The sequence below is a fragment of the Thalassophryne amazonica genome, chromosome 7 (assembly GCF_902500255.1).
Source record: "Thalassophryne amazonica chromosome 7, fThaAma1.1, whole genome shotgun sequence".
Lineage (NCBI taxonomy): Eukaryota > Metazoa > Chordata > Actinopteri > Batrachoidiformes > Batrachoididae > Thalassophryne > Thalassophryne amazonica.
In genome coordinates this window covers 81,832,346-81,852,267 of record NC_047109.1, presented here as the reverse complement: position 1 = coordinate 81,852,267, position 19,922 = coordinate 81,832,346, and the positions used below count along the sequence as shown (strand labels likewise).

The window sequence follows — 19,922 nt, the reverse complement described above, 5'->3', positions numbered from 1 at the left end:
TTCGCTTTCTTCACTTCCATGAAGAACTTGCTAAGAGATGGTCCGGTAGTTAGCTGGTAAGCTTTCAATCTGAGTTTTTTCTGATGTCGTTGAGATATTTATGGAGTACGTTCATGTCCGACTTGCTTTTTCTAATCTTGTTTTTAGCTTCCAGGTTTGTAAAGAAAATACGTGATGCAACGATTGTCATATCAGACTGGTAATCAGCCAATCAGAGCACACGTAGCATCACAGCCATATAATAAATGATATTTATTCTTTATGGACAAACAACAATAACCATCAACTCCTTAAAAAAATACAATAATTTAAAACAGAATATTTGGAGAAGCTCAAAAGATCTGAGGAATAATTACATAAAGATTACAGTATTATCTTGATTGTAGCTTCTTTCTAACCTCAAATCACTCAGTCAGCATGTAGTCGGAGGTGATCAGTAAGATTTATTACATATTTGTACAATCAGTGCAAATAGCTGCTCAGCAGGTAACGTGTCTACACTGGAGCATTTATTATTATTATTATTATTGTTGTTGAGTGAAAAAATATCACTCCTGTCGGTCTGTGACTGTACAATACATCTCAAAAAGTAAGAGCAATTCTGGCATTCTTTTTGGGAGATTTTCCCTTTTGTTAATGACTTATCAACATTTGCTCATTTTTATTACTGTCCACTGTATTTTCTTTTCTTTCAAAAGATTTTAATGGATTTTAATTTCAATTACTGTTTCAACTGCTGCAGTGAAGGTTTTAAAAGGCTAAATATAAAGCAGTCTGAACTGCATGTGTTATATGAAAAGTGCGGCAAAGTTCATTCTAAATTTACAATTCACTATGATCTCAGATTAAGTGCATATAAGCTTAAAAACAACAAAAAACAGACCTCTCATGCCCCTTCTCTGTTTGTATGCTCTTTTGTCCCTGTGCTTCTGTTTTTCTCTTTTATGGTCATGTGTTTGGTGCAGCTGTGAATGTTTGGGTATTTTGCTTCGTGCATGCTAGGATTGGGACCCTTCCAAAAATACCACAGTGTATGCCTGTACATTGTACTGTGAAGGAAACCACCCTGACATGCCAGCAGAGTTTAGTTTCCTTCCATTCAGTGTGATATGTAGAAACTGACGCCCTCATTAACGACAACAACACGCAGTTTAAGTCCCAAGACCTCACACCTCATTGTATGTAGTGTACACCTCTCTGCCTTTCGACTTTCCTGTCAGTTTACCAAGCTGTTCACTTATGTCCCTCACCACCGCCCCGTTTATGCACCTTCGGCCCTGGAGTGCTGTTTTAACAGGAGCTGGTCTGGAGGTTGCTTTCGGTGAGGATGGCGGTGATGGTGGAAGGATCGTACAGGCCATCATCCTCTTCCTCCGAGCTGAGGGCTGATGAATCCAAAGTGGGCCGGATGGTTGCCTGAGTTTTCCTTCTGTGACACACAATTGTTAAACAGAAACTGTCAACAGTTACTTGTCATAGTGCGCCTTCTACTGGCAAGACAAGAGAACACAATCAGCTTACTGAATCTAATTCAGGGGTGGCCAAGTTCGGTCCTCGAGAGCCACCTTCCTGACACTCTTAGTTGTCTCCCTGCTCCAATAAGTAAGTAAGTAAGTAAATTTTATTTATATAGCACCTTTCACAGACAAGAGCCACAAGGTGCTTCACAACATAAAAGCACAGTACACCACACAATACATCAGACAATGGCCGAGACATTTAAAAACATAACATAGGATAGCAAAGCAGCCCAAAAGCTAAGCAAAAGCTTGTGTAAAAAAGAAAGTCTTAAGTTGGCTTTTAAAAGTGTTGACAGAGTCCAGTGAGCGCAGAGAGAGCGGGAGACCATTCCAACAGCCTGGAAGGATCGCTCTCCTCTGGTTGCAAAACGGGTGCAAGGAACCATCAACAAAATTTGGTCCACAGACCTCAATGCCCTGGCAGGGGCATAAGGCTGGATGAGGTCACAGATATAGGGAGGCGCCTGGCCATGTAGAGCTCTAAAGGTTAAAACCAAAATTTTAAAATTGATCTTGAAGGACACTGGCAGCCAATGAAGCTCCTTTAAAATTAGGGAAATATGAGTCCTCCTGTTAGCTTGTGTCAGAATTCTCACTGCAGAGTTCTGTACTAACTGCAGCTGACGCAACTCCTCCTTGTTTAGACAAAATAAATAATAATACACCTGAACCCAATGAAAGACTCGTTAGCAGATTTTTAATGAGCCTTTCATTGGATTCAGGTGTGTTGGAGCAGGGAGACAACTAAGAGTGTCTGGAAGGTGGCTCTCGAGGACCGAACCTGCCCACCCCTGATCTAATTGGAGTTTTTCCGAGTTAATTAGCATTTATTGGCTTCTCTACTAGTAATATTACCAAAAAGTAGGGGTGCCAGAAAAAAAAAAAAAATCGATTCACGTCCAAATCGCGATTCTTATTTATTATGATTCTGAATCGATCCAAAATGTCCAAGAATTTATTTTTAAAAAGCATTTTTTTAACATTTTCTTACTTATTCGCTGCGTGTACTGTTTGTCAGGCAACGGCTTCCGTAGTACAGCGTCCCTGCGAGGGGAGGGTCCGGCGTGCTTCAAACATTCGTGAGCTGTAGCTTAGCATGGCGGACAAAGAGCTGATTTAGCCAGCACCGTCTTTGCTGAAGGCAAATGTTTGGGCGCATTTTGGATGTTATTATTTGCTGCGTAAGAAGGAGCTTGACATGACTTTTGCAGTGTGCAAAATCTGCAAAATGAAAGTCAAATACTTCGGAAACACTACAACTCCACAAGCCCACATGCTACGCTATGACCCGGAGCTAAAAGGAGCGGAGCAGTGGTATCTGCCGACGACTGACCAGCGCTTCGCTAAACTGCCAGCCAACTCTGAACGAGCAAAGCAGATAAGTAAATTTACATCTAGAATCACTTGATTAACCTTGTAAAGCTGCATTTTCTTAAACATAAACATTTTTAAAGTAATATAACTATTTCTCAGAGCTGTTTGAATTGAAAATCGATTCTGAATCGAATCATCACCCCAAGAATCGGAATCGAATTGAATCGTGAGTTGTTGTACGATTCACATCCCTACCGAAAAGTAATGTGAAATTTTTCATAAAATTGTCTTTTGATAAGGAGAATCTGGTGATAACAGAAATGTGAGTCAGAGTTAAACATCCCCTTCATAAGCATTTTGATCACTTCAGCAAAATGGAAAAATATTCAAAAAACAGACATCAAATGAAAGACTTGTCAGTTTTAAATAAGTGATTATTCAAATATAAGCAAGTTAAAAAAATTCCTGTGTATAGATAGGGCAGTCACAATTATTACAATATTTGCCAATCGGAATTATTTTTCATATTCGCGAATATTTTTCATAACTGCGATTACTGTGAATTACTTATTTTAACCACAAAGTTGCATGAAACGACTCAGAATCTGACGTCATCGTGCTGCAGCAGCAGCCACACGCAGCCTCGCTGCCTCACTCACTCTGTTTCCTTTCGTCTTGGTCGGATGGTTAGCGAGGCTCGGATAACACGGAGCGTGAGGATGTTCTGGTTCCAAAGCCACGTACCACAGCACCGCTGTGGATGCATTTCGGTTTTAAGTAGGGCTGCCACGACTAGTCGAATAGTCACGACTACGTTGACGATTGAAATCAATAACAACTAATTTAGTAGTTGACGAGTCATTTATTTTATTTAAGTCTTTGTTTTTCCTCTCAATTCATAGTTTTAGGCAGCCGTCCTGCCGTCATTTGGACGTTCAAATTTTGAATAAGACGGCCGATTAAAACAGTGGCCGTCTTATTCAAAGCCATTTAAAATGGGTAGTGTGTGTGTGTGCGCGGAGTCAACTCGCTACGGACTGCGAGGGAGGGAGCAGGTGAGGGAGTGAGATTCCTGAACGGAGGCACGAGATGCTAGAGAGAGAGGATTTTAACCCAAGTGAACATGTAAAAAAAAAAAAAACCTTGGGGCTGCCTTTACTCTGTACTTTCTCTACATGTGTGGTCCTGGTGGCACCATCCTGTTCACACCATGTGCGCGTCGTATACTGAATTTATGAGATCACGAGATGAAATAAACGGTCAAATATCCTTAAAACATCCTTAAAAAATGAGAATATATAAATGAACTGAGCAAAAATTACACACACGGGTTTAAAAAAAAACCCTGCTGTGGGGAAGCTGTGTAGTGGCACAGATCACAAAAAGCTGAACTTTAACAGCTGTTTATTTTCCAAAGGTATGTATTTGTTCAATCTTGAGCTTAATATAGTGTTCAAGCACAAAACGTGACTGATGAGAAAAAAAGGATGACTTCATCACACTAAAATGCTAAAAAGCGCCTTGGGGCAACTGTTTGTTGTGATTTGGCGCTATATAAATAAAATTGATTTGATTTGATTTAAAATGAACTGGAGTCAGAATAAAAATACAAGATGCTGATTTCTGTTGTTTTTCCAAAGTTATTAAGCTGTAGGTATATGTTTTAATTACTTCAAAGTGAGTTGCCTCTTATTGTATTCTGATGTATTTATACAAAAAAAAACAAAACATGGGGAGTGTAATCAGCCTGCATTGTTCTGTTAAGTTTATATCAGTTTTCCTGGACATGTCCAGGTGTTTTCCTTCTTTATAAGAGTTTGGTGTTTGCTCCACAAAGTTTTAAAACACAATAAAATGTTCACTTTTCTTTATAGCAGTTCTGTAATTTCAGAAATTCAACAGAAACAACCACAAGTCATAAAAAGTTGGGACTGTATGTAAAATGAAGATAAAAATAAAAATGTTGCACTATTCCCAGTTTCTCCACTCACAAAAGCCAAACGTTCTTCCAGAGTTGTGTAATCATACTACGATAGTAGAATATAAAGAAGGGAAAAAAGAAAAAATAGACAATATAATCGTCAATCGCAATTATTTGCCTGACAATCGTCTCCAGAAATTCCTAATCGTGACAGCCCTATGTATAGATAGACTCTTGGCATGTGATGCAGGTACGCACTCCAACTGAGGGCTGCTCCAGTTTCCCGTCACATTCAAGTGTTTAATGAAAGTGAAAAGTCTGTACTCTGGAAAAACTAAACTAAATAGTAATATGGGTTCACTAGTATTTCAGCGGTAACTAATTTTTCTGGGCAATTTTCTCAATGTGTCAGTGTCTTTTCCTCACAAGTGACTGGTTGCCAGGAGCTGCTGGTGTCCCTATTGGCCAAAGTCCATAGAATGAGCATGAAACAGGATAAAGAATGTAAGGAAAATAGTTACTTGAGCTCCGTCTCCAGCGTTGCTACTCTGGTCTGCAAACTCTCTTTCATCTCCATCTGTTCTTCCATGTCTCTCTGAGCCTTCCGTCTCAGTCCGTCCAGCCGTTCCAGCTCAGTCTCCCCTTCATCCACCTGCCGTTTTAGAGCTTTCACTCTCAGGGCAAGCTACGACACAAGAGGGGTCAGTGAAGTACAGCTGCAGATGCATGTGCACACACCAGACCTCAACTTTCAGAGTGACGTCAAACGCTGACACGCAGCTGTTGATGTGTGTACCTGGTCTCTCTGCTCAGTGTGCTGCAGTCTCTCCTCATCCAGTGTAATGTTAAGTTCTTTTAGTTTCCTCTCCAACCGACGCTGTGAGGCCAACATGGAATTCTTCTCTCTTTGAAAATGCATAAAATAAGCATGAAAGACATGAATAGTGAGAATTTCCCTCCCAGTGACTTCTACCTTCTGCTACACACAGCTGTCACATTAACACCCAGATCTATTACTCCGACCATTACTTTTTCTTTTCCCCCCTTTTAAAAGATTAAGAGAAACAGTCTACTTTTGTGACTAAACTCACAAGACAAATGTCTCTGCAAGAAATCCAGTATCCCACTTCAACAATATCCACGCACCAAATTTTAAAGCAATTTATTTAGAACCATTTGAACGAGTCAGCCGATTCCCTCAAAGTGATGCATTATGTTTTTGTTGCACAGTACCTTTCCTCACTCCTCAAACGTTCCTCTAGCTCCTGGATTTTGCTCTCCAGCTGAGAGACTCCTGCTGAGGAGCGGGACTGGCCCTCCATATCAGCCACACGACTCCTCAGCTCCTTCAGCTGCGATGACAGATATGACAAAGAAATCAAATGAGGACCTCAAGAGTGGGCAAAACAGTGAAAAGGCCCTGTCCACACGGAAACAGATTTAAGTGTATCTGCATAAGTTTTGTATCGTTTGACATTTTATCCACAAGTAAAACGCTGTTTTGGGCAGCCAAAAATGACAGTATTTGAAAATGAGTCTTAGAGTGAGTCAATCTGAAAATGCTGGATTTGAATCTGTTTCTGAATCCATTACGTCACAGCACCACCTGTCTAACCACAGCGGCTCATAATCACTTGATGTTGTTGTTAATGGTGTAAGTACTTTTTTTTTTCCTTGGTGGATCATTAAATGCATTTTTTTTTTTTTTTTTTTTTGCAGCCAGCAGAAAGCTGTGGTGAAGTAATCTGCATCCCGATTTCTGTTCAGACAACAACCTGTAGCATCAACTAACAAGCTGTCATCACAGCAGACAAAACCATATTAAATGAATCCTTTTTCACACATTTCTGAACAGTGCATTCAGTCTGGATTTATTGTGTGCATGAACTGCCGTGAGCCTGAAGGACCTGCACACCTCACATGGAACGTGTTAATATATTAATAAGTACATTAACGTTTATGTGGACTCACCATCAGTTTTCTTTTTTCTGTTTCCATGTGGTGCAGTGATCTTAATAAAATCCATGTTTTTCTTCTGTGTGGTGCTCCGGACTTTGTATAATACAAGTTTTTTGTGTGGCACTCCAGGACAAAACTGAGTTTTCTGAATCAGACAGCAGTTGTGTGACTTTCTGTTTGTATTTTTCATGGTTGTGTTGTTTTCCAGCCATAGAAAGTCCACTGAAAGGTGCTCATTATCCAATGGTCATTTTTCTGCTGATTTGACGTCGACTACTTGAATGAGGGAGAAATGTGCGTGCACACGAGACAGATCCAAACTGAAGTGTGGACAATTAATTATTTAACATTTAGCTCTGTTTCAGCTGGTAGCTTATCTCAGTCTCTCGCTGTTTTCCAGCTGTAGAAAGTCCAGTGAATGATGGAAAAACACACACATGCATGCCACTCACACAACATACAGCCTCACTTACAAGCCTGGCATATTTATGTACTATAGCTTTTTTGGCCAATTTGAGCGTATTAGTGTAGACGCAGATAAATCTTGAAACGCTGCTGTGTTTATGGAACACTATTTGAAAACAAAGACTGTTTTGTATCTGTGTGGAAAAGGCCTAAGTTTTGACAGACAAAAGAGCTCAGTGATTTTCTACATACATGTCTCTCCATGGCGTTCTTGTCCAGCTCCAGGTCCTGTTTGGATGACCTCTCTTGCATGAGCTCAGAGCGGAGTTGGTCGATCTGGTCTCTGCTCCTGGCCACTCTGTCTGTCAGCATCTCCACACTGCTCTTCTCCTCTTCCAGCTCCACCTCCATACGCTTTAGCTTGTCCTGAGCGAGACAACAGACGGCCCATTTAAACAGGTGCTAAAAGATCAGAATCTGTGCTGATGATTCAGACTGTGCACGGGATCAGCATGTGGTGACAACCATCATGGAGCCAATCTCAGATGTGAACACAAGGATTTACTGTTATGCACTTCTTTAAGAAGCATACGACCTCTGTTTTTCAGACGTGCTGCAACACTTTGTAAAATAATATACTGTATGTAAATTGTGCATCAGACAAAAGAATGCCTGCATAAAAAACACTGGAGATCTGTGATGAAGCTCACAAAAATGATACCCCACACTCTGCCATACTAGTTGCTTGCATATGTTATACATCAGTAACAGTACATCTTTATTAAAGCGCATCCAGAAAGTATTCACAGCGCTTCACTTCTTCCACATTTTATTATGTTACAGCCTTATTCCAAAGTGGATGAAATAAATTTTTTCCTCAAAATTCTACACACAATACCACAAAATGACAATGTCAAGTAATTTTTTGGGGGAATTTTTTTGCTAATTTATTCAAACTAACAAAACTATTCACAGCCTTTGCCATGAAGCTCAAAATTGAGCTCAGGTGCATCCTCTTTCCACTGATCATCCTTGAGATGTTACTATTTAATTGGAGTCCACCTGGGGTAAATTCAGCTGACTGGACCTGATTTCTAAAGGCACACGCCTGTCTACATGGTCCCACAGTTGACAGTACATGTCAGAGCAACAAGCATGAAGTCAAAACCTCAGAGACAGGATTGTCTTAAGGCACAAATCTGGGGAAGGGTACAGAACGTTTTGAAGGTCCCAATGAGCACAGTGGCCTCCATCATCTGTAAACGGAAGAAGTTCGGATCCACCAGGACTCTTCCTAGAGCTGGCTGCACATCTAAATTGAGTGGTCAGGGGAGAAGGGCCTTAGTCATGGAGGTGAGCAGGAGCCCAATGGTCACTCTGTCAGAGCTCCAGTATTCCTCTGTGGAGAGAGGAGAACCTTCCAGAAGGACAACCATCTCTACGGCAATCCACCAATCAGGCCTGTATGGTAGTGGCCAGACCGAAGCCACTCCTTAGTAAGAGGCACATGGCAGTCCACCTGGAGTTTGCCAAAAGGTACCTGAAGGACTCTCAGACCATGAGAAACAAAATTCTCTGGTCTGATGAGATAAAGATTGAGAACTTTGGCGTTAATGCACTCTGGTTTCCTCCCACAATCAAAAACATGCTTATCTTTAGAATGTGTGTGAATAAAGGTGGTGGTCAGAGGGACCGTAGGCACAGAATGGCAGCCATGCTTCCATCAGTCTTACCTACGGCAGCTGTGGCTGCACTAGTAGCTTACCACTGCCATTGTGTAATTGTGCAAGTGAATGAATAATGCAACTTGTAAGCGCTTTGGGTATCTTAGCAATAATAAGGCACTTTATAAATCCAAGTCATTATTATTATTATAAAGCTGACAGCTGGTCACTGTTTATTCTTCCAAATGAGAAGGTGGACAGAGGAAGAAATAATACCTCCAGGCTGCGAATCTCCCGGACTTTTTCATTTAGGCTGTTTTTGCTGGCCTCCATCTCTCCATCTAGGTGTCGCAGTCTGTTAGACAGAAGCTCTTTATCCAGCTGATGATTGTCTCTCTCCTCACAAATGAGTAACAACTCCTTCTTCTGACGTGAGATCTACTTGGACACAAGGGAAGTTTAGAAAAAATCATGGTATATTATGGTGAAAAATCAATCTCAATACATGAAAAAAAAGTGTGCGTAACATCAGCAGTTGTGCATTTCGTAACAGTAATGTGAGAACACTCAGAAGACGCACTTCTTCCTCCAATCTGAGGAGATTGATACGATTTCTTTCCATTTCAGCCTGTGTGTCGTTTCCGTGCCGTTGCACCGCCTGCATTTCCTTGCGCGCTCGCTCTCTCTGCTCCTCCATCTGAACCTTGAGAGCCTGCACCTCCTCTTTGGAGGACACGACCAGAGACTCATACTGACAGGTGACAAAAATCACAAGATTAAACATTTCTATCAGGTTACAAGCAGTTGAGTTGCTCCAGGCTGCACAGTCACAGCAAACTGATATACAGCTGTATGTAAAAGTTTGGGCACCCCTGATAATTTTCATGATTTTCCTTTATAAATCATTGATTGTCTGGATAAGAAGATAAGATTTCAGTTAAATATAGCAGATGAACACATGGATATTTGAGAAGTGAAGTTTCCAGTATTTACAGAAAGTGTGCAATAATTATTTAAACACAATTGGGCAGGTGCATAAATTTGGGCACCCTTATCATTTTATTGATTTGAATACATTTAGCACTAATTACTGGAACACAAAATTGGTTTGGTAAGCTTACTGACCCTTGACCTCCTTACACAGGTGAAACCAATCATGAGAAAGGGTATTTAAGGTGGCCATTTGCAAATGTTTCTCCTCTTTGCATCTCTTCTAATGAGTGGCAACATGGGAGCCTCTAAACAACTCTCAAATAACCTGAACACAAAGATTGTTCAACATCATGGTTTAGGGGAAGGATACAAAAAGCTGTCTAAGAGATTTCAGCTGTCAGTTTCCACTGTGAGGAACATAGTGAGGAAATGAAAGACCGCAGGCACAGTACTAGTTAAGGCCGAAGTGGCAGGCCAAGAAAAATCTTAGATAAGCTGAAGCGAAGGATGGTGAGAACAGTCATAGTCAACCCACAGACTTGCTCCAAAGACCTACAATATGATCTTGCTGCATATAGTGTCTCTGTGCATCGTTCAACTATACAGCGCACTTTGTACAAAGAAATGCTGTATGATGCTGTAATGCAGAGGAAGCTTATTCTGTGTACACACCACAAACAGAGTTTCTTGAGGTATGCTAAAGCACATAACTGAGTTTTAAACTGAGTTATTTGGACATAAAGGGCGGCATGCATGGCTGAAATAGAACACAGCATTCCAAGAAAAACACTTGCTACCTACAGTAAAATTTGGAGGTGGTTCCATCATGCTGTGTGGCTGTGTGGCCAGTGCAGATACTGGGAATCTTGTTAAAGTTGAGGGTCACATGGATTCGAGTAAATATCAGCAGATTCTTGATAACAATATTAATGAATAAGTGACAAAGTTGAAGTTGCACCGGGGCTGGATCTTTCAACAACACAACAACCCTAAACACTGCTCAAAATCTACTAAGGCATTCATGCAGAGGAACAAGTACAACATTCTGGAAAGGCCATCTCAGTCCCCAGACCTGAATATTATTGAAAATCTGTGGTGTGATTTTAAGCGGGCTGTCCATGCTCAGAAACCAACAATCCTGAGATGTTTTGTAAAGAAGAATGGTCCAAAATACCTTCAACCAGAATCCAGGCTCTCAATGGAAGCTATAGGAAGCGTTTAGAGGCTGTTAAATCTACTACTAAATATTGATGTATTTTTTCTGTTGGGGTGCCCGAATTTATGCACCTGCCTAATTTTGTTTAAAGAATTATTGCACACTTTCTGTAAATCCTAGAAAATTCATTTCACTTCCCAAATATCACTGTCTCCTATATTATACATTTAACTGAAATTGCTGATCCAAACAATCAATGATTTGTAAGGAAAAATCATGGAAATCATCAGGGGTGCCCAAACTTTTACTTACAACTGTAAAGGTTCTCCTTCTCTTACATCTTTGTTGAGTTTCTCTACAGCTCTTTCCTGCTGGTGTTTAGTCCCTTCCAAGTGGCTGACTGTTTGTTTGAGCGTCTCCTTTTCTTTCTCCATGTCCTCATAACGCAGACTGAGCTCACGGTAATCTTGACTCAGTCTGGAGGCTTTTCTCTTGGTTTCGTCGAGCTCAGATCTCAAACCTCTGACCTCACTGTGGAGAGCGAGTTCTGCCTCTGAACTCTCTGTGGTGCTGGTTTGCAGCTGAGCCTAGGGAAGTCACAGAGGTTAACCACAGCTGATTAAAACCCAATATGTTTTTACGATATCTAACACACCGCAGAGAAAACAATCTGACACACTATGATTCATGAAAGGATGACAGCTCACCTCCAACTGTGAAACTTTCTCTCTTAGACGTGTGTTGGACTCCTTCTGCTCCCGTTGAGCATCTTGGAGTGAGTTTAATTCAGCCTGAACTCTGCTAAGATGTGCTTTACTGTCCTTCAGATCCTCATCCGCCAATGAAAGTTTGTCTTTGAGATGGTTAGCTTCACTTTGTGCGTTGCTGAGCTTCTGCTCCAGCTCTGAGATGATGCTTGGATTTGGAAGCTGGAAACAGTGCAACAAAACTTTCAAAATCTCTTTACTGTCTGGATTAAGGATATTTCTTGTGCAAATTATTAATATTATTTTTAAAAACCAAGCCATTCATTTGACTCAGTATCACTGTAACCAAAATCAGTCATTTACATGCTTGCTGAGACACATAACTTTTCTTAAAAACTAAACAATCTGAGTATAATAGGTTTTATCAGCTTCTATTACAAATTTAAGGCTACAGGATGTAGGAGTTAGTGTCATCTAGTGGTGATGTTGCAGAGTGTATTACACCGTCACCAATTACAATTTTGCTTCCCTTCACGTTTTTGGTTCTTCCTGCATCAGGGATTTATGCACCCTTGACCTCTTTTGTGATAATCGATATGTACGATCCTCCAGTTCACAAAAATGAGGGTTCTCAAATTTATTAGCCTGCACTAGCAACTATTTGATTGTGTACAGGAGAGCAACCACTGAGTCTGCTATTTTCTTCAACAACTTTTTCATTTTGCCACACTACACACCTGGTGGTACGCGTAGATACAAAGGGCTCATTTTGAACTCATGAAAACAGTTTCTTTGTTGCAATTAAACTATACATTAATGAATTTGTTATAAACGCTGTATTAGCTAATAAATATCCCTAAATCCTGCACATTGCAGCTTTAAGAAGAAAATCTAATGTACACTCAGTTAATTTTTTTTTCTAAGTGCTACTGCTTTTTCGTTCACTTTCTACACGCATGCACACACATAATACAACAAAACATTAAGCATGTAAGAATTTAACAGTCTTTTGGATGCTCACTATATGATTAAACCAACCTGTTTGTTTTTCTCCTGTGCCTTAGCCATGTCCTCTTTAGCCACCAGTAACTGGCCCTTTAATCGGTCAATCTCATACTTCAGTTCAGCCTCCTGGCTCTGGTGAGACTTTTTTAAGGAAATGATCTCCATGACCTTCTTGTCAAACTCGGTTCTCTGCTTGTCCAAGTCAGTTTTTGTCTTTTGGAGATCGGCATGGCAACGCTGTAGCTCCTGAACAGGAATATATACACAATCTAAAGGTAAACCTGCTATTTTGTTATTTTAGCAGACGTGTGAAGCCTGTTCACTGGAGTGTGTAGGGGTGTGTGATTACTGTGTACCTGATTGAGAGTTTGTGTATGGGTGGGGTCTGGTGTCTGTTGCTTCATGGTGCTCATCCTTTCCTTGACTTCCTTCAGTTCATCTTCAAATTCCTCTTTTTCTAAACGTGCCTGCATCAGACTGAAAATGTGCAAAACAAAGTTAGAGGTTAATTATCTGCTCAGTAGTGGTTGAGATTGTAAACATTAAACACGGCAGGTGTTTCCAGTTTATTTTAAGCAGTCGAGTAAATTAATCATTACTTTGTCAAACTGTGAATAATTCAGAATTTCCTGTCATCGCACTGCAGACACGTTGACAGAAAATAATTCTAAAAGGCGTTTGCTAAACAGACATACCATACTGTCCACACCACTCTTCTATATTTGTTCATTTTACACACCAATCAGACAATTTTTCAAACTTTACAAAGTTAACACCACAGTCCGTTTCTGGAGTGTCATTTTTTTTTTTTCAGAACCCCCATGGTCTAGGATCCCACTGTGGCCCACATTTGAATGAGGACCATGTGACATGTGGCACTTTATACCAATCACACACTCTGGTTCCAGGTGTGGATGGCCTTTAAATCTACAGTCGACCACATCTACAGGTCTGTGCCTCTAATCACAAATGAGTTGAAAGTGACTCTCTCAGTGTTTCAGGGCTGCTGGATGGTTTTCTGACAGAGAGGACAAACAATGAGGCAGTGAACAAGAAGAGACTTACACATCAGCAGTCAGAGGATCCAAAGACAACCTTTGAAATTAACATGAATACTGCAACTAATATAACTGATTTGTTGTGTGGACTCACTCTTGTTTAGTTGTCCTGAGCTCGTCTCTAGTGGAGTGGAATTGCTCCATCCAGTGGCTGCTTTCGTCTCTACAGTCTTCCAGCTGTTGCTGTAGAGAACGAACTGAAGCATTGACACGCAACCGCTCTGCCTCGATACCTGCGTGAGACTAAAAGGGGACACACAGGCCTTTACACCATGCACCTTGTGATTTCTGCCTTCACACAAAGCAATGTACAGCTCCTTCAACAGTAACTTTGTTTCATTCTCATGAGTTCCTGCAATTATCTATTTCACTATTATTCCACAGTATTTGAAACCCAGACCTCAGCCTGCATGAAACCCCCACTTTAAGTTTGCTCTGTTTATACAGACTTAAATATATGGTCAACCTTCCCACATAACTATCAATTTAACATTATATCAGTTTTTTAAAAAGCCTTGAAAGAAACATTTCATTTTAACTGCTCACAATGATATATATTTAATTCACCATTTCACTTGTTTTCAGTCCTGTGTGTGTGTGTGAGTGAGAGAGAGAGAGTGAGAGAACATCATAACTGAGATTCAATCCAATTTGGACCTAACCTGATGGAATAAATGAGGGTCAGCCAACGACCAAGTGATTTAACTTTGGGGAAAATAAATAAATAAAAATAAAAATCCACACCTATTCCCAAGAACTGGTTAATTATAGAACTTGTGGTTGCCGTGACACACCAATATAGAAAATGGACACGTGGATATCTCCTTTCCATGGGTCATGTGATCTTGGGTGACCTTACAAACGGTCTAATTCAAGGTCACATCTGCTTCACTTAAAGTTTGGACCCAATATGGATTAAACATAGTGGAATAAACATAGTGGAAGGTTTGTGGGTTAGACAAAATTAAATTTTAGACAGAATTAATCAAAAGACATGGCCACACAGAACCATACATCATCATATCAACCAGAATTTATTTGCAAGAACGTGACAAGCGTGTGTCACACTGTCTGAATCCCTCTGTAGTTTTTAGTTTTATTTATTGCTTCTACTTTGAAGAATGTCTGATGTTTCTTTGGTACAGTTCTCTAAACAATTATGTAATTATTAAATTGTACCTTTAAAATACAGGAAGCCCATCATTTTGACCAGGACACCCATAAGAGATGAACCATTTATGTTTGAAGTTGACTATTGTAGACTTAACAATAGATTTATTTATTTATTTACTCTAAGAGAACAGTTTGCCTCTGAAATAGTCAGCCTTTTCATAATGCATCAGCACGGACTGTAAACACTTTACAGGCTCCTTACGATGCACACAGTTTTGGAGATCACGCACGCCCTCTCACGGTTACCTGTATTTTTTAATCACTGGTTTTGTTTGAGATAATTAAGATTAAGCGGTGTCTAAAAATGTGTTTAATTCTAATCTTGTTTTATTGATTTTAATCTTGTGTTACTGGGTCACGTCATTTGAGTTATACTGAGCTTTTTTTATGCACTGATGTTAGGGGTGTAACAATACACAAAATTCACGGTTTGCTATGTACCTCAGTTTTGAGGTCACAGTTCAGTTCATTTTCGGTACAGTATGGGAACAAAATGCAAAACCTAAATTTGCTTGTTGTTTAAACCAATAATTTACTGTAACATTATACAAACAGGAAAATAAAATAATTGCAAAGTGCTGCCTGGTAAGTTAAATAAAATGTTCTCGAATAAACAACAAATATGTCAACTGATGCTGTCAATTGATTTCCTGAAAGCTGCGCTCCTCATGCGGTGTGTAAATATAAGGTCTTACCTGTGCGTTTTAGTGAAGAAAAGTCACTCTGCGGCATTTAGGGCCGTCAGATCAGTTAGCACAGTTAGCCTTCTCCCCCACCTTTCCACAGCGGTTCTCTGTCTTGGTGTAACAAGTCGAAAAAGTCACAGCGCCTCAATAACGTCTCATTTACCACAAGCTCCATGCGATCCTGGCTGTACACGCAATGAAATCTCAAGAAAAAAGTTATAAAATTACTCAGTTCTCTGTGTGGAGCAGAGACACTGTGCATGCACGCTGGGTGATATCGTCAATATTTACGTGCAACGTCTGGGGGGGTGGGGGGCATTTACGGTATGTATTTAATTAAATGTTAAAAACTCTAATATCTGTCTGTATAAATATCTCATGTTACAACGTGGAGACCCGCGGCTTATAGACAAGTGCGGCTTATTTATGTACAATTTCTTTTTTCTTTTTAAAATTGGTGGGTGTGGCTAATATTCAGGTGTGCTCTATAGTCCAGAAATTACGGTAAACACACGCAACGTGAACTCACCCGTGCACAGCCCTGCACCGAACCGAACGTCCCGTACTGAAACGGTTCAATACAAATACATGTATCGTTACACCCTTAATTGATGTGTGCTTTCTGTGCAAATTGTACACTTTTTAATTGACTCTAATAAATGTATTATGTATCATAGGTACATAATGTGTTACAGCATAGCTTAAAAAAAAATAAAATAAATAAAACACCAGAATATAAACACCATTGTTTCTGGAGCTGGTAATAGCATTTTGCACAAAGGGTCCATTGTTGAACACCACTTTTCATGTGATATTTCAGCGCTTTTCGGCTCTCAGTTAAACGTGGGTGTGACTACGTACCTGAGACACCTGCTCCATGCTGCTCCGGAGCCTCTCCATGTCAGCGCTGTACTGTTCTCGCAGTACTTCTATCTCTTTGTCATGTGTGGCCACCTCCTCTTTCAGAGCTCCTTTCAGAGCCGTTAGCTCCCTCTCTCTCTGCCTCAGTGTCTCCTCCAGCTTCTGCTTCAGTTGGCATACTTCAGCCAGTTCAGCCTGACAAGAAACCAGGTCCTGCAGACACAGGAAATGTCTTCAAAATCTTGGCATGCCCGTCTGCCGTACTCATTCTCACACCAGGGGTCTGAAACTCACAGTACCTACGGGCCAGTGGCCAAATAGTTTTCTCCAAGGACGCCATCTGAACACTCAAAAGAACAGTACTACATCTTTCTTACATGAACCGGTAAAACCTGTTTTTAAATAGACATGAGCTGCAAAACTGTTATTATCTGAGTAATGTGTACATATAATGCTAACTTTGAGAGGTAATTTGTGCATGAATTCATGCGGAGCTTATGTTTTAAAAGTCTGTCAGCGTGGCAACACATTTGTGTATTTGCGTGTAGCTGTGTTACAGTTTTGTTGCCGCTCTCTCGTCTCAGTTCATCCTGAAGCTCAGCCAGTTGGTCTTCCATCTCTCTGGCCCGTGACTCTGCATTCTCCCTGTCCATACGCAGATGAGTCAACCTGCAAGGGGGGGGAACAACAACATAAATGTTCCTCAATGATTTCAATTCACTAGATTATGCAATTGCTTTGAAGAAGCAACTTATTTGGAGCAACTAACTAAAAGCAAATTACTTTGAAACATTCATCTGCAATAGACTGACATCCAGTCTTGGGGGGGGGGGGGGGTTGCAAACGCTCATCTCTTTCATGCTCCAGTACTCTGGGATAAGCAGATGGACCTCAGGGCCTCAACACAACTTATTTCTTCTCTTCATGACCAATATTTACAGATGGTAATACCACAGCCCTAAAGTGTGACTCTGTGACTCTTCCTAATTTACTCGGTCGGTGTGTGTTTGTGCTTGTGTGTGTGTCTACTGTTATGTCCTCACTCAGATTGCGTTTCATTTAATTCTGTCCTCTTTCGGTCCAGGATTTCTTGGAATCTCAGATTTTCATCCAGACATGACCCCAACTTAGCTTTCAGAAGAGGATCCGAGCTGGTAGAATCCTACGCACAAGCACATGAGACGTTAAGTCGTTGTGGTTGCCCACTGATTAATATGATCAAGAGTGAGTGACCAGACAAACCTAACATTTAATGTGAAACACAGTCAAGGGGAGTCCCAGCCTTCCTGGTTAGTTAAGAAAAGTCAAAAACTCAGAGGACAGTGTTCAACTGAGGTATTGGACCTCTTCCATGTAATTAGAGCTGAAGCAGCAGAGTGCTGGATCCAATTCCAATCAGCCAACTGAAGAGAGGGTGTCTGGTAGATACGGCATCTTGTAGCGTCATTCCACATTTTAAGGCAGACTTCAGACCAATACAAATTTGGACAGTCTTATCCGGTCCACATTTGCAGAATGTAGTCACTTTTAGGAACTGCAGCTATTGTTCAACTGCACAATGGTGACAGACTCAGATCCTTCATTCAGGTCGGTCATGAACCATTCAAGTGTGTTTGAATTTATTGAGTTCAATCTTTTTGAACTCATTATGTACAACCCCAAATCAGAGGGAGAGGGTGGGGGACCTCACACAATGATCCTTACATTTACTTTGACTTCTGTTTCATTACAGACTGCATGAACCCAAGACATTTCATGCTTTGTATGGTCAACTTAATTTCTTTTTTAAACTTACAAGTACATACATTCCTGTATATAAAGCCTGCAACACATTCTGTAAAAACCTTTAGATGGGGCAATTTATTCCAAATATAAGGCTTAAATGATCACTTTTACAGCCAGTTTTCATGAGAAGTCGGGATTTAACACATGAACATTTCCAAATCACAGAGTACGTCTTGGACTTCATTTACATCAATCTTTAAGAAATGCAGTCAAAAGTTAGGACACACCTTTCCTTTCCACTGAATCACGCAGGATAATTATAAGCTTCTGTGATGAGGGTGGATAAAGTGGGATTGGTGCAACCTTTGCCTGCTGCATTCCCATTGACAGCTTCATGTTGACGCAGAGCAGAGAAAGACTGTAACTCAAGAAAACAAGACAACTCCAGGCTCAGGTTTCTCGATGCACCTTCTGGCAATCGATGTGTGAAATTTTATGTTCTTTTTAAGATAATTCTCCTCTATACCATTTCACCAAGAAGATGCATAATTGATGATGCAACAGACAAAAGTTGCATTATGCACAGTTTCTCCAACTACAACCACAGAAGCCTGTAGCTCCTTCATAGTTGTCTATGTGTCTTCCCTCGTTAGTCTCCTTCCAGCATGGCCATTCAATATTTGAGAAGTGCCTACTTGACAGATTTATCATACAGTACCACACTGTTTGGATTTATGAGCCATATTCAAGGACTTGGAAATGTTCATACGTCAAGGAAACTGGCTGTAAAAGTGATGATTTAGTCTTTATATTTAGAATAAGTTGCCCCTGTCTCAACCTTTTTGGTATGTGTTGCAGGCTTTAAATGCAGGAATGGATGTATATTACAAAATGAAATTAAACTGACCACACAAAACATGAAATATCTTTGGTTCATACTTTCTGCAATGAAATAGAAGTCAATGTAAGGATCACTGCATTTTTTTTTACTTACATTTTCTGTATCATCCCAGCTTTTTTTGATTTGGGATTGTATGCGCAGCTGAAATAAAATGCACATGTGTGATAGTTAACAACCAATGAACTTGCAGGAAGGTTGCTGCAGGCTCAACTTTGTGAATAATAAATGTTTCACCTCAAGCTGACATTACATTGAAACCTGCTCATGTTGCACATCTCCCTTCATCCTACGTTTAGACCACACTATTTCTGTGACTTTTTGAAAGTCTGTATTCATTCTTGCACAAGACTGCAATTATGTATTTGCACAACAGAGAAATTGGGGGAATCACCACAGACTAAATCAACAAAAGTGTACAATGAAGTTTGCTTTTAGTCATTGTAGACAGAAACCGACATTCAAGCATGGCTTCAGCTTAATTAGAACTGGTTACACCTCATGTACATACACCCTGTGATGAGGATACATTGCCATTTCTTTACACAGAGCTAACACTGGCATGAGAATGAAGGCAAATTATGCTCTCGGGTTCTTCATTTGGTAATGTTAATTTGCTTTGAGGCTGATGTAAGATGCATATAACAACATCTCATTTTATTTAAAAGAAATATGTTTTATACACCATGCTAGTGAATGAAAATGTAGTGGTACAATTAATAATGTCAAAGTACTTCACCCATTTTCATCATTTCTGCTGACTGACTTACCGTCTTTTCCACCTGCAGGGCATTTTGCAGTTGAGTCAGTTTTCTCTCAAGCTCCTGCTTTTCTCTGATCCACTCGTCCTTGAGGCTTTCTTCGGGCTGTTGAAGAACAATGTATCAGAGGACTCACACAAATGAGAAACATATTAAAGTAACAACTAAAATCAAGT

The 19,922-nt window shown here is 40.3% G+C and overlaps 1 protein-coding gene across 3 annotated transcripts in view; it reads right to left on the bottom strand.

The window, feature by feature from the left end:
- Positions 1-265: 265 nt before the first annotated feature.
- Positions 266-19,922, bottom strand: part of LOC117514363 (cingulin) — a 70,696-nt gene continuing 51,039 nt past the window's right edge. For 2 of the 3 annotated variants that reach the window (XM_034174784.1, XM_034174786.1), the window contains 17 exons: positions 19,756-19,851; positions 17,406-17,524; positions 16,920-17,031; positions 16,363-16,575; positions 13,737-13,885; positions 13,576-13,602; positions 12,941-13,061; positions 12,618-12,830; positions 11,580-11,801; positions 11,211-11,459; positions 9,364-9,534; positions 9,060-9,221; positions 7,372-7,545; positions 5,989-6,107; positions 5,552-5,660; positions 5,277-5,440; positions 266-1,429 (listed from right to left, as the gene is read on the bottom strand). In XM_034174784.1, the coding sequence (XP_034030675.1) occupies positions 1,291-1,429; positions 5,277-5,440; positions 5,552-5,660; positions 5,989-6,107; positions 7,372-7,545; positions 9,060-9,221; positions 9,364-9,534; positions 11,211-11,459; positions 11,580-11,801; positions 12,618-12,830; positions 12,941-13,061; positions 13,576-13,602; positions 13,737-13,885; positions 16,363-16,575; positions 16,920-17,031; positions 17,406-17,524; positions 19,756-19,851 (2,559 nt within the window). In that variant the 3' untranslated portion in view covers positions 266-1,290. The remainder of the gene's footprint in view (positions 1,430-5,276; positions 5,441-5,551; positions 5,661-5,988; positions 6,108-7,371; positions 7,546-9,059; positions 9,222-9,363; positions 9,535-11,210; positions 11,460-11,579; positions 11,802-12,617; positions 12,831-12,940; positions 13,062-13,575; positions 13,603-13,736; positions 13,886-16,362; positions 16,576-16,919; positions 17,032-17,405; positions 17,525-19,755; positions 19,852-19,922) is intronic. The other variant, XM_034174785.1, reaches the window with a different exon arrangement.